A 14,322-nucleotide genomic window follows, 5' to 3' on the forward strand; every position below is an offset into this window, starting at 1 on the left:
ATACTGAAAAGAACTAACCTGGCAGTCCCCAGCTTATCTATGAAGTCTTAAGTATTCATCCTACTCTCAATTATTCTCACACAGAAAGCCGTGGTGAACAAGCATGCTAGATAAAATTGCTTTCGTATATGCTGCTGGAATATCACAATTAAACACTATTTAGGAAATGTTATTTGTCTTTACATTGTAAATATACTTATTGTACAAGTAAGTATGAAAATTACATTGTTCAGACACTCATGGTATTTTTCATGACACGTACAAGAAGTGAAAGAAAAGAATTCTCAAGTAGATTGTGAATATTAAAACATACTCTACACAAAAGGATTAGTGCCCTTCTGCTGATGAAAAAGACTTTTCTGAATCAGCTGACAATATTAACAAATACACTTCACACAGTTTCATCCTGAAGTCAAAACAGTACTCAGAAGATGTATCAGGCTGGAGAAAAGTGTCAAGGCATATTAATCTTCACCGCTCTGTACACAGTGCTGTTGTTACATATTTGCACTGATTGTAAATTGCCTACCTTTGCTCCCACATGACTTGAAGAGACAACACTTACCCTTGAAGAGTGATGTGCTCTTGGGAGCTCTCAGCCCAACTTCCACTCAGCATAGCAGCAAAGTAACTAGATCTGGCACATAAAATGGCCCTGAGAGAGAAAAAGTAAACATTATTCCACTACATACAAATATTCATGATGAGACTCTTCGATAACATTGAGTTAAATCTTTGCCCTTTATGCATTAAGGTGTCAGCTGTGTACTGCATGCCTTTCCTTTGAGTATGTTTGGAATGTCAAAATATGCTACAGAAAAAAACCAAACAGTACTCTATAAATTTTTCAGTTAAAGCTTGTTTATAGTATGACTTTGAGATTCACACAGTGGAAATCTATTACCCCAAGTATCTTCCTTTCATATAAAATTTCACATTTATTTCTCCTGTTTTATATATCAAATAAGAATAAATAACCTTGTTTATACAGCTCCATTAAAAGTAATTATATTCTGAACATCATAAGTTCTTCTTATATTACAAAATGTGTATTTATCAAAATTATAAGTATGTAATGTCTCGTATTTAGAATTTGCTACCCACCAAAAGTCAAACAAAACTTGATATTAACATATGCCAGGACAATATGATGTGTTTTTACAGCAAGAGCTATCAGTTCCTTCTCTTTACACTTACTACCCTTCTATATTTAAAAGGCATAACTGGCCATAATAGGGCTAATTCAATTTAGTACTACTTCCATAGAAAAGAATAAAGAACTCCCAGAGCAGCAGTCTGTGGAGCTCAGTATCTCTACCATTATCAGTCTTCAAAATATCAGGTAAGAAGACCTTTGCAACAGGAGCTTTTAAGGTGGAAGTGCAGTGGCAGAAAGGAAGACAAGATAGTGGGTGAAAACTGCTTTATGATTTCAGTTTTCCAGATCCCCATCAGTTACAGTGTTAGTCTTTATGTATCTTATCTGGGTTACTGCAGCCACAGATAATATTCTCATACATAGAATTTTTTCATGACACTTATTCAGCTTCCTATTATTTATAAAATTAGCTTATGTCATGTATTTCCTGTGGCAGAGAAAGCAAAATGTTATACTAGGCATGAGAATCCTTTCTGTTACATGTATTTGTTGTCTCTTAAAATGTCTCTGAGCACTCTCATTTTGCGTAGGAAGAAGCAAGAAGAATACTATTTCTGGTCTCTTCTAGTCATTACATATTCTGTATTTTCTCATCTCCCTTCCCTCCTCTGCTTCAGAAGTCTCAATACTTTAAATTAGAAGCTTCTCGCACATTCCTCCTGTGAGTCATCCAGCAAAAATAATAACAACAAAGCTCTTACTGAATGTTTCATATCTCAGTGAAATACGTCCACATGTAAATGGGTATTACATCCTAACTTGAAGTATATGAAATTCTGGGTACACACATGATCTTTTTTTTATAAGATACAATAACACAATATCTTAGAGATATGGAATACACTTATCTCCAATTTTTTCTTCCCTTCCAAATAAATTTTAGTAATGAACAATGATCAGTCAACTTCAAGGGCATAGTTAGAGTGGATATTTCAAAGACTCATTATAAATAAGACAGGTACTTAGCAGAATAAGGACAAGTATGCATTACCTAAGTTTAAATTTTATCAGCATATATTTATAAAATATATGGAGGTACCAAATTATTTGGAAATAATTTTATCTGTGCTTTCCTACTGCGATGGTTAGTGCCAGTTTTATTATCAAACAAATCTGACTTGCTTCATGCAGAGCTCTGTAAGAATACAACACTACGAAGACATAAACCAGCAACACTAAAATCTATTGCAAGTTCACAGGACTTCATGAGAAAGTAAGGAATACTGACACAAGTGGTGGGAGACTGTGGAGGTCTAACCTGTCTCCTGTTTGAGAACTTAAAAAGAACCCCTTACAGTAAGTAAATCATTCTGGGGCTTTCACCTCAATGATACTGAAAGTTACATTGCCCTTATTAGCTCCTACTGCTCACATGATGCAGTGCTAAAACAAGCTCAAGACCTGTGTCTGTTTCAGAACATCCTTGTTTTCTCTATGATTTACTGCCGCATTTTTTGATGCTAGTTAAGCTAGATAGATAGCTCCAGGCAGTTAAGTGGCCTAAATTAAAGAAGCTCTACTGATAGAAACTCTTTGTTACACTATTTTTTCTGCATTAAAGGATTTGTTTCTCAAACTTACGTATCTGAGAACATATTTTATAGTGTAGACCAGAAGAAACATTCTTTACTACACTACATTCTAAAAAGGTAGCATACATCCAAATTCTATTATTTAAAAAAATAAAATACCCCCACACACTATTATGACATATCTTCTATAAAGATATTATAATGCCAGTAATAAACTGCACACCCCCTCCCCGTTTTATGTTGAGAAAGTACTAGAAGTAGTGGAGGGTTTTTACAGTCACTCTCAATTATTTATATACTCAAAGGGAACAAAATACAGGCTGTGTAGTTTGCTATCTTAAATGCAAACAGACATATCAAAGGTACAAGGAATGGTACTGACACTTTAATTTGCTTTCCCAAGCCACAAGAGTACGATCAGCCAAAGTTCTTAAACGGTCTTGGACTTTAGATCTAGTTAAATCTCCCAACAATCTTTACATCTACCTAACTGAAGTAATGAAACCAAAATCAGATTTTGTATGCAGATTCTGAAGAGCAGAAAAAAAAATTACTACTCCAGAAATTTTATTCAGCATTAATAACTGAATAGTTTATTAGCAGATTTTTTGTTTTCTTAACAGAGCACAGATTACTTTTTATTGTTTCGTATTTCATGTATATATATAAACGTAGCAAAAGAATCTACAAGTATTTATATGAGTATATACTCAATATATGAGTTTACAGCGGCAATCTTAGAAGTGCTAAAAGCACAGTTGTTTTCAAAATAGTTGCTGTTGATGATAAATTATATTTATTAGTATCAAAGTACAGCCACTCCACACGTAAGACCTAAAAGCTGGAACAGTTCACAGCTAGGGAACAGCACCAGCAATACTTCCTACAGATATACAGTAATAACAGCAGCATTTTTTACCAGATGGTTATTGATTGAAAAACGTTTTACTGTAAATACTTAGGTACCTGTGAGCTTGAAAATCTTTGCCTTCTATGCAAATATTAATATCTGGACAACAGCAATTCTTGTAGAGCATCAATAAGTCTTCCCCTAATACAGATGCAGTTTCTACTCTGGAATTACCTGCATATGGGGAGAAATAGCTGTTTTCACTTTGTCAGGTGCACAAGGGGCTATTGACAGAGCACAGACAAAACATTTCAAAAGATTCTGACATAATTAAATTTTTTATTATTGCATATTCAAGCTAGGATTTTCCTTAAAAGGTTTTCCAAACCTTGCTTTTTACTTCTTATTTTGACTTATCAGAAACTTGACCAATGCTCCGTATTTGGTATCTACAGAAGTGCTAGAGTTACTCTTTTGTAAGATTATGCACCCAGTTCATTTTTTTCTGCAGAGATCCAGAACCTCTGCACTAAAGAAGAGTAGTCCCTGGGTCCCGGGGTCATGCAGTGCTACAGGCTTCCACCTGAACAGATCTGCTGCTTGAGCCTGTGTTACTGACACAGCTGGAGCAGCCAACACCTCTGGGGGAGATGCAGTTAAACATTTCCTCGTATTACTTCGTTCAGAGCTGTGGTATGGAAAGATTCCAGAACCCTCATAAAACAACGGTGGAACTACTGCAATTTGCTAGGAAAGGAAAACAAGAGAGATACTCTGCTGTGTGGAAGTCCCACATGTTAAGGAGTGGACCTCACTGTGTTCCAGGGAAAAGACATGATATGGTGATGACCATGCCTGATGCCTGACAATTCCAGATTTATTACACCACACATTGTCTGGGAACTGTGCCTGCCTAACTTCTGCAGCAATTCATTTCTTCAGTGTAAGAGAATGAGGTGGGCCACAGAAAAGAATATCCATGTAAGCTGTGGTGTAACAACAGTTTTAATTTTGCCTGCATTTTTACAACTGTAGAAGTATTTGAACAATTACTTAAAACACAAAAAGAGAAAAAAGTGTAATTCCAAACCTACCTGCAGTGGCTTTGTTGCTTTCTGCATCAATGACTGCTTCTGGAATTTCTTCCTCAGTACCAGATAAACAAACAACTCCTTTCTGCACAGCTCCACTTGGAGTATTCTGATCAATTGGTGTTCTTCTGCTTTGTCCAAGACAATTTACATTTTTTTGAGTGTTCTGAAGAGTAATAGTGTTCCCTTCTTGTATTTTCCTCATAACCAGCTCCTCAACTTCTTTAAGATTTATATCAGATGAATATAGAATCCTAGAAGATGACACTAATTTTTACTCCCGTAATTTTTTAATTGAAGAAAACAAATAGAAAATTACATTTTTTTCCATCTAACACAATTCATGACCAGAAAAAAAAGAGCTGGACTCTCTGGTGCTTAAAAAACCCAATCTTTTAAAAATGTATCTCTGGAAAACTTATTCCTGAAAATGGCTGAAAAGCATAAACAAAAATAATAATAAACAAAATAATAAACAAAAAAGCACCACAAAATACAGAAACCTTCTAACATCAAGGTTACAGTAAAAAATCATAAAAATTACACAGAGATATAAATGAATTGGAGAAATAAATTTCAATTTCAAAGGAAGTACTTAAAGCACAAAAATTTGCAGTTAAGATTACCCAAGAATTTTCACTTTGCCCATGTAGTAATTCCAGCTTCCCACTTTCCCATCTGTTTCACCAGCTTATTTTTGGCTCAAGATCTGGAAAGGCTAACAAAGCCTGCAGTCTGTGACTGCGAAGATCTCATATTTATGGAAACATACTGCACTCCAGCACAGATAACACATTTTATCCTTGGTTTCATACCATATAGATGAAGTTAACAAAGTTTAACAGAAGAGCTACAGTTACTTTGGATGTAGCAGACATACTCAAGAGATCTGCTTTAGTCACTCACTCCATGGCAAAGAAGCTTTTTTGTTAATACTCAGTGAACAGTAATTTGAGTGTGTTATTTGAACACTGTACTCTGAAGGGGTAGAGAAAACATACAAAGAAATAATCTTCCTTCTTAAGTCCTGTATTTAAAGGATTGAGACAGGTAGAATTTTTTTGTCTATGTGATACAGGTTCTCACCAGGAGAGAACAAGGAGAAACAAGAATGTAGGGAATGAGAATTTTACTATTTTATTAGATTTTGAAAGCAAGGGCCAGGAAAGGATGTAATACACAATAAGATTTGACATGGAACGAGTAATGTATTATTTTAGGGTTGTTGTGTATGTATGTGCTTTCAGAACTTCCAACCTGTGAAATGACCACCTATTGCTTTTCATATTTAAAGTGCTTTCCAACCTAGCATTAATAGTATGAGGGAAAGACAAGTAATAACATGCCATATTACCAAGAATAGGAGCAAAAGTTGCTTGATGGAGCAGGGAGACTTTGCAATTCTTCAGAAAATTCAAGACCACTACTTCCACACATTTTTCCCAATTCACTGTGCTTCACAGTACGTAACATCTGTGTTTTACAGCTCTAAGGCAGTAGGACTCAAGAATAGAAATTCATAGTAGAAACTCAGTTAAGCTAGAGATTTCAAAATTTTACAGAAGCATTCTGAAGTTTTGTCTTCAAGTTTTTTGTCCACATTAGACCTTCCAAGAGTTGTCACTTAAAGTCACATAGACAAAGCCAGTACTAGAAAAAAAAATTAAAAATCCAATAATTTGCACTTTATCCCTACATCTTCACCAGATGTAAGCTAATACCACAATTACAGAAGTATACTGGTCACATACTGAATGTAGAAAACTGCAAGAAATTCCCTAGGAAGGATCTGTTGAAAAAAAAATTGCCATTGAACATGTTAGGCTAAGTTTGCACTGGAACTTTGCTTATTCACCTTTCTGTTGCTACAGAGCTTTTACATATTTAACATGTAAAGACAATACAAATTTACTTTGAGGGAGAAAGAAAATTAGCAGCAACAGATAGAGCACTTGGGCATAAAGTAATTATTTTACTATTCTTACTTACTTTCTGCAGTAACTGAAAAACATCCATAGGGAATCTTATAAGCTAGGCAATAAGGCAATGCTCTCCTGGGAATGCTCAGGGTATTTTCAAAGAATCTACATAAGCAACCTCAGGAATGCAATTAATTTTGTTATCACTAGGCTTCAGTCAATAAAAATGGCATCCTTACCATGACTAGGAACTCAGTAAATAAAACAAATAAAGTGGCATTTTAAACCAGAACTAAGTAACTGGTTTCTGGATCTGAAAAAGTTAATTCTATTTTAAGTAAGTTTTTTCCTGTAAAAAGTCAAGAACTTTGATTCTTTCAGTTAACATTTAAAATCCAGTCACATTCCTGGATTTATTACTTCCAGAAATTCAGCAGGTTATTTTAATATCAGAGTTCTGCTTAATACAGACTGTAAATGTACTACTTTGAAAGACTCATGGATGCATCCATCATTTTGTTTCACAGACAGCAATAATGATTTTGGCACTTCTTTCAGAAATTTCCTTTCATCTCAGTAACTCCCATTAGATGTTTCCAGAATGCAAGATTCTGCAGTTTTCTAAAACCTGTTATAAAAAACTTTGCTTGGCAGCACCCTGTATTTTATAGACTCATTTCTAAAGCAGAGTGAAGGTTTCTAGACTGTCTCCTCCAGAGTATTAAATGGTGTCTTTTCACATAAATAAAAGCTAGGGAAATCTGGCATCCACAGGAAAATGCATAGCTTGGAGCTCAGATAGTTTAGTGATAATGTAAAACCATCCCTTTAAAACAGTTGCTTTAAGAAACCAGGATCCTTGCTGCAGAATTGTAATAGGAATAGTTTTTAAAAACTGTTCCAAACCTCTTGAGCAGGCATCATTAAATGTGCCATCCTAGTTTCATTATCTAAAGAGCAGAAGACAACAATTCTATAGAATTATAAATCTCTTCTTTAAAAGAGATAGAGGTATCATCAGAAGGTGACCCCCAGAGCCTTCTCGTCTCCAGGCTGAACAACTCCAACTCTCTCAGCTTGTCTTCATGGGAGAGGTGCTCCAGCTTTCTGATCAGCTTTGTTGCCCTCCTCTTGACTCATTCCAACTGGTGTTTCTTATGCTGGGGACCCCAGAGCTGGATGAGCACTCCGGGTGGAGTCTCAGGAGAGAGGACCAGAGGGGCAGAGTCACCTCCATCCACGCTGCTTCTGATGCAGCCCAGGATAGGGTTGGCTTTCTTGGCTGTGAGTGCACACTGCTGGCTCATGTTGAATGTCTTGTTAACAAACCACAACTCTTTTGAGTGTGACCATCCAGCCAACTCCTTATCCACTGAATGGTCCCTCTGTCAAACCCAAGCCTCTCAAGATGAGAGACAAGAATGCCATAATAACCAGATTAACACTAAAGTATCTTCTGCACATGTGTAAAATACCATATTATACAGTTTTACTTAAAGCCATCAGTTACCATAATTAAATGCCAAAATGAAACCCAAATCTATTTAATTCTATTAATAAAAATAGAACCAATATAGGAAGCCTCTGAACCACTGCCTGTCCGGAGTTTTAATGCACCCACGTCTAGCAAACCCAATTGCAGCAAATACTCTTGTGTACTGCGTTTAATCTTGGTAGACTTGCAAAAATAGTTCAGCAATACACCTAAAGCAGGGCACCTTCATTGTCTAAGGCATTTCATATGCACTTCAACCTACCTTAACAACTTAAGATTCTTCCATTTCCCTTTAGATTTGCTAAAAGAACCATCTGCTTAATTTTTGCAGTCAAGATGGTTGTTTTAACTTAACTGATTTCTTGAGGTGTTTCAGTGAATTTCTTCTCATGAGATGAAACATCAGCTGCTTTACTGCCTCATACAGGTGCTGATTAAATTTTCTAATTTCTTGTGACGGGCATGCATTTCAGAAGAAGAATCTGACCCTTAAACAGTCACGGGCCCAGTGAAAGGTTTGTAAACATTTCTCACAGATGAAATTTTTTTCCTCCTTCAGGCATAAATCCATTGCATTAAGATACTATGTTTCCAAAGCATTACAGCCCTACAGAATATATTGGGACTTGGCAGTTCAGCTTCTCAACTGCCTCAGAGAAACTGAGATTAGATATAAACACGGATCAAAAAAAACCCAGTAAGAAAAAAGACAAACTTATTGTTTCTATGTATGTGGAAAGGAGATAAGATTGCCATTGTCTTCCATGTGTTTAAGCCCATTTTCATCAAAATGAACAGGTCATCGTGGTGAAGTCTTCCCCCAACAGGATATAGCATAAAATCTAAGATACAAGCTTCATGTTGTACATTACTTATTTGCCTCCTTAGCATAGTCTAATTCTTCTCATGAATGACTTAGCTCATTTTTATAGCCACAAAAAACTAACCTGGTGTTGTAGTGACAAATTGAGACCAGAGAATATGGTTATAAAAAAAACCGTAGGAAAAAGAACACCTTAAGTGTTCAAGAGGAGCAAATTCCCTAATCTCTTAACTTTGTTCACAATAATTTGTTTTCAACTTTCTCACTTCTCTACACTAAAAGTAACTTTTAACAGAGTGTTTTAATTTCCACAATTCAGAATTTATTGTTTCACAAAGTTTAAGACAGTTGTACCACATCTCCCATATTGCCCCACTTGTAGGGCAAGGTTTGTTAATTTTAGTAGTTTCAGGAGGGATGATTTTTTTCAGCTGTACTGCTGATTCCCTTATGTCTTAATGCAGGGAAAAGAATAGTTGTTGTGCCAAAAAATCCACCTGCAAGTGCCACAAAACCCCTTTTTGCAGCTGATTTGTTTTCAGGTTCCCTGAATCAGTCATTTAGAGAAGATACTCCTTGCATGGTAGGCTGCACCACATCAAGAGGCATGAGTGATAAAAGGATATAAGGGAAGGACCATATCAGAATAGTCTGTGTAAACCACAAACTTTCAAGAACATGTGAGGCAGGCTATTCTTCTGAAATAAAGTGGTCTGCAAACATAACCCACTAGGGGGAATACACAGGCATAGATATTAAGGGTAGGATTGCTGAGGCATAAACATAAAGGAATTCAGTGTACATATGCATAACTCGGGTTTGTTTCCTCCAAAACAGCAATTATCCAATGGGGACTATGACAATCTAGCAATCAGGAAGAAGATACTCACAGACAATTTATTTAAATAAATATTTCCCATTTTCACTACTTTGTAATCTAGTGTTATGGAACTTTAACTGGGAATTGTACTTAAAGAACAAATATTCACAAACATTCTGTTTGGTGTAACTCGTTTATGAAAACCTCACATGCAAGAGAATATCAAGCTGGAAATAGTGCTATGCCACCACCTTCTGTAGTGTGAGTATGATGCTGTGTAATTTTAACAGGTACCCCACTTTATAGCTTAGGGTTTTTTTCCCTGCACACAGAAAAGAATCTGATAGACATGAGCAACACTGAGTTTGCAAGAGGTGTGGCTAAGTGACAGATGAAACAGGAACAATGCTATAGGGTATCTGTTGTATTCATAGTTACTATAGCCAAAGATTTTTTATACAAAGGAAAAGTGTGCATACATAGACTCTATGGAAAGAAGTTATTGCCACCATGCTGTCTAAAGTTTACCTTCTAGAAAGTTTCTGCCTGCACGTAAGCGAGATATGCATCCTTGTCCTGCCTGATACAGAATTCTACAAGCGTAACACGGTCGAAACCTTGGCTGGTCTACTTTGAATCAATTGCTGGTATTGCAAACTAACCCCTGCGGCAGTAAACGTCACAATGACAATCGTATTCCTTTGTATTTGATTGTATTTATTGCTTTTCAGCTGGATCTCACTGTCATTAGGTTCTTCTCTGTCCTTCCTTGGTATCAGACCCCTCTAATAGAAATATTATGAGACAATATCTAGATTTTTAATGCTAAAGAAATATTTTGTCCAACTGCAAGGGTAAATAAAAAGCAGTTTGCCTCTCAGCAGGCAAGACAGTAATGATCTAATGATCTGTGACAGACATTGTCCTTCAGGGATGCTAAGTTTCTCTTCTTAAGCCACACTGCAGAACTCTGCTTAGGCAGTCTCCGGCCATCAACATACTTGCAACTGTTGACATTTTTCTAGTTGTGTCCTGAAGAATGACAGAAGGCTACTGGAGGGCAGAGTCAAGATTACACTAACTTCATCAGGCAAAAACATAGGGTGCGTAGTGCCTACAACAGGAATGCTGCATGTCTGGTGACCAGAAGTTTCTTCCTGGTGTCCTCAGATAGTGCAAGTGTACAGAGGGAAACAAAGCACTGCTTAGATGCTCATCTACTTCATGCTGAGGCTATGCAGAAAGATCAGCATGAAGTTTACTATGTCCTATCTCCTGCTCAAAAGAGGAGGCAAGAGGAGCTGCACAGCCTTCAGCACACAAATGACACGTAGATCACAGACACAAGCCCACATCTCTCCTGATGAAGAGAGACAGAGGCCCAAAGGAAGTGCGCCTCACTGAGATGCAGGCCAGATTTAGCTTGTGAGAAAATGAAGTCCCCAAATCCCCATGGAAAGATAAATTTTACTCGGGAAAATAAAAGCAAAGCTGAATACAAACAGGAAAAGGAATGAAATTTTGTTACAGCTTTGATGAACTCTTCAATACTATTCCTAGTATTCCACTTCCCCATATATACCAGAAACCAGAACTTTTGTAGAAGGCAGTAACTTTCTCTCAGGAGCTCAGCTGCAGCTACAGGTTTCTGTTACAACTCATCATGGCAGTTCACATGCTCCAAGGACTAGGCTGGCTTCCAGTAAAACTAAAGCTGTAATTTAAGCCACTGTTTTGCACTTATGAAGATCTAATAATTTACATTTTAACAATAAGAAACCACTGAGATTCAACAGCCACCGAGACTATTTGATCACCTGAAAAATAGATTAGGCTCTTTTCAATCAAAGCTGCATCCTTTCTTTGATCCAAATGAGTTCATTGTTAAACTTCTTCGCACTCTGTAAGCACAAATCTCCTTAGTGCTAGGCTAGAGGACTCAAAAGGTGAAGTATCAAACGGAACCAAAAACTAAGTTAAGAAAAAGCAATTATCTTGCAAAGCACACTTCATACACAGTTTAGAACTTATGGGGAGGTTCATTTGATTCATTCTAAACTCACTGTGAAAAGACACAAGGTTTATAATTAGTTGAGCTGAGTTTAAAGGTGTTTTCCAATGCCAAGCTTTTTGGAGAACATGCAGAACCCCAGACATCATTCCTTACCTTACAGCAAACCCAGACAAAACTGAAAGCAAGTATCAGTGGCATATTAAGTGCTTACCATTAGGAATACAAACCTCTGATATAACAGTATATAAATAATTAAAATAATTATTCAGAATAACTATTTCAAAATTAATTTGATTTTTTAAAAAATTGCATTATCATGCTTCTCCATGTAATTCTTCTGTAACACCACTTACATGAATGTGAAAGAAATTAATGATATCACAATAACAGTGGAATCAGGAAAAATACAAGACAAAACCCATGTGGTTTTGTTTCTTACCACTTCTTTTGCTAATGCTCCTGCCAGGCTGTGGCAGTAACCCAACAAATGCCTGTTAATCAACCTGCTCCACTACAAAGATTCTATGTTTCAGATATTACTCTGGGTTCAAAAATTTCTTTCATAATTAGGTTGCATTTCAAGCACTAAATTTTAAAACAGCAATAATATCCCTACTGAATATTTCCTGTTGAAAACAATCCCAGAAGCCTGCAAATACCTACATTTTCTACGCACATCCTGAATTCATGTGAAATCCCAGAGTGATTTCTTTCTACCACTTTGCTCCTGGTGCATTCCTGTAAGTGCCGATCGGCTCCAACACCAACTCTCTTTTAGGGAAAGTAGGTGGCACCACCACAGCTTTGTTAGAGAAAAGCAGTTCTTTGAAAAAAGGATTAGAGGAACTTACAAGAAGGAGGATTGCAAGGTCTGGTGGCAGCACCAGGCAACACCCCTCATGTAACTCACCTAAGGTTTAGAGCAAGACATGAGAGATGTTGCATATGTGGCAATGGGAAAATAGCTGGCAGTGCAAAAACATGCTGGCCCTTGCACTAGTCCCTAGGGAGTAGCCAGCCCACACATCTCCCTCCGGGATCCCAGTTTGCATCAAAGCTGTGCTGTGTTTGGCCTAGCCCATGGCTCACTAGGACTTGAGAGATGAGTTTTTTACTTAATGCACTTTATCCAACTTGCTGAAGTTCTCCTAGATTCCTATATCCATAACTTTTTAAAATATGAGCTGAGAGTGGGTTTTATTTGCTGTTTTCATTTGGGAATCTGGCTAAAAGGGTGTTAGAAGGCACAGCCTTTCTCTTTTCCTATTACAAGTCCTTTACACACCATAAAAAAGCATACTAAGGTAGAGAGTACAGCCATGCGCTATCAAGCAGAAGGACAAAGGCAAAGGAAAATAAAGAAGTTACAGAAAAGTCCTCTGCAAACTCTGCAGGAAGGCTGTGAGGATACTGCCTTGAACGGGAAAAGCTTTAAAACAGGTGCTGGCACTGGGAAAAAAGAAGAGGCAGGACCCAAGAGAGGTGGTGCCGGGGCCAGCCCATCAATCCTGCCGCGGCAGCGCACTCACCGCAGGAAGCCCCGGAACTCCGCGGGTCCCATGCCGTCCAGCCGCAGCTCCCCCGGGGGCAGCTGCCCCCCCGCCAGACCTTCGCAGATCAGAGGCGCCCGCGCCAGCAGCACCGCCCGGTGCACCCGCAGCGCCGCGTCGCCTACTCGGAAGGTGAAGTCGGAGTGGGTCCCCTCCGTCAGCAGCCTGCAGGACGGCATCGTTACCGCGTGTCCCCGCCCCGCCCGGGGCCGCCCCGCCTCGGCCGCCGCCCCGCGCCCACCTGTCGAGGTCCTGCCGGAGCTGCTCGGCCAGCGCCTCCTTCAGCCGCTGCCGCTCCGCCGCCGCCGGGCCGGGGCCCTTCGGCGCCGCGCCGCCGCCGCAGCGCGCCATGTGCCGGCCGCTACTCCGCCCGGCACGGCGACAGACCCGCGGGGCGGGGCGGGGCGGGGCGGGGCGGGACTGGCAGTCGGTGCCCTCGCGGCGGGCCGCCGTGCTCAGGGAGAGCGCCGGGACAGCGCTCGCGGCGCGGGCAGCAAACGACCCCCGGCACTGCTCGCGCCCGGCGGGATGCGGCGCCTTCCCCGCACCGCTCGCGGGGCGGGGCCAGCAGGGGCTTCCGCCAATGAGGGCCGGCGGCGCTGGGCTGGCCCCACCCTCCCCTCGGGTTCCCTGCCGGGGGTGGGGCCTCCCGTGGGGGCGGGGCCTCCTTGAGCGGGGGGCTCCGCCGGCCGAGCGCGGGTGCCGCCGGGACGGCGCCCCCTGCCGGCCGCCGCTCCGCCCCGCGCGGGCCGTTCCCGCCGCGGGCCGTTCCCGCCGCTGGCCGTTCCCGCCGTGGGCCGTTCCCGCCGCGCCCCTCGGAGCGCAGCGCCCTCGTGTGCGGGGCCCGGGCTTCGACGGCCGCTCCTTCCGTGTCCACCTGCCGCAGGGCCGCAGGGAAGGAAGGAGGGCGGGCCACAGCTTCCAGCCGCCGGTGCTCTGCAGGAAAATCCCTGATCCCCAGCACTGGCTGTCGAGCCAAAGCAAAACCGCTGCACAGGTGATAGAAGTCTCTCTATGCCACCTTCTGAGGCAAGGGAGAGCCTTTTCAGCTTCATAGTGTAAGTAAGAG

At 40.1% G+C, this 14,322-nt stretch overlaps 1 protein-coding gene across 2 annotated transcripts in view; it reads right to left on the reverse strand.

Annotated features, from left to right (window-relative positions):
• Nucleotides 1–13,656, reverse strand: part of BTBD8 (BTB domain containing 8) — a 41,813-nt gene extending 28,157 nt beyond the window's left edge. For both annotated transcript variants that reach the window (XM_069022776.1, XM_069022775.1), the window contains exons 1-5: nucleotides 13,495–13,656; nucleotides 13,233–13,418; nucleotides 4,636–4,886; nucleotides 3,658–3,775; nucleotides 566–655 (exon numbers count right to left, since the gene is read on the reverse strand). In XM_069022776.1, coding sequence (XP_068878877.1) covers nucleotides 566–655; nucleotides 3,658–3,775; nucleotides 4,636–4,886; nucleotides 13,233–13,418; nucleotides 13,495–13,604 — 755 coding nt within the window. In that variant the 5' untranslated portion in view covers nucleotides 13,605–13,656. The remainder of the gene's footprint in view (nucleotides 1–565; nucleotides 656–3,657; nucleotides 3,776–4,635; nucleotides 4,887–13,232; nucleotides 13,419–13,494) is intronic.
• Nucleotides 13,657–14,322: the final 666 nt, after the last annotated feature.

Source organism: Aphelocoma coerulescens, chromosome 8, assembly GCF_041296385.1.
Source record: "Aphelocoma coerulescens isolate FSJ_1873_10779 chromosome 8, UR_Acoe_1.0, whole genome shotgun sequence".
NCBI classification, from domain to species: Eukaryota; Metazoa; Chordata; class Aves; order Passeriformes; family Corvidae; genus Aphelocoma; species Aphelocoma coerulescens.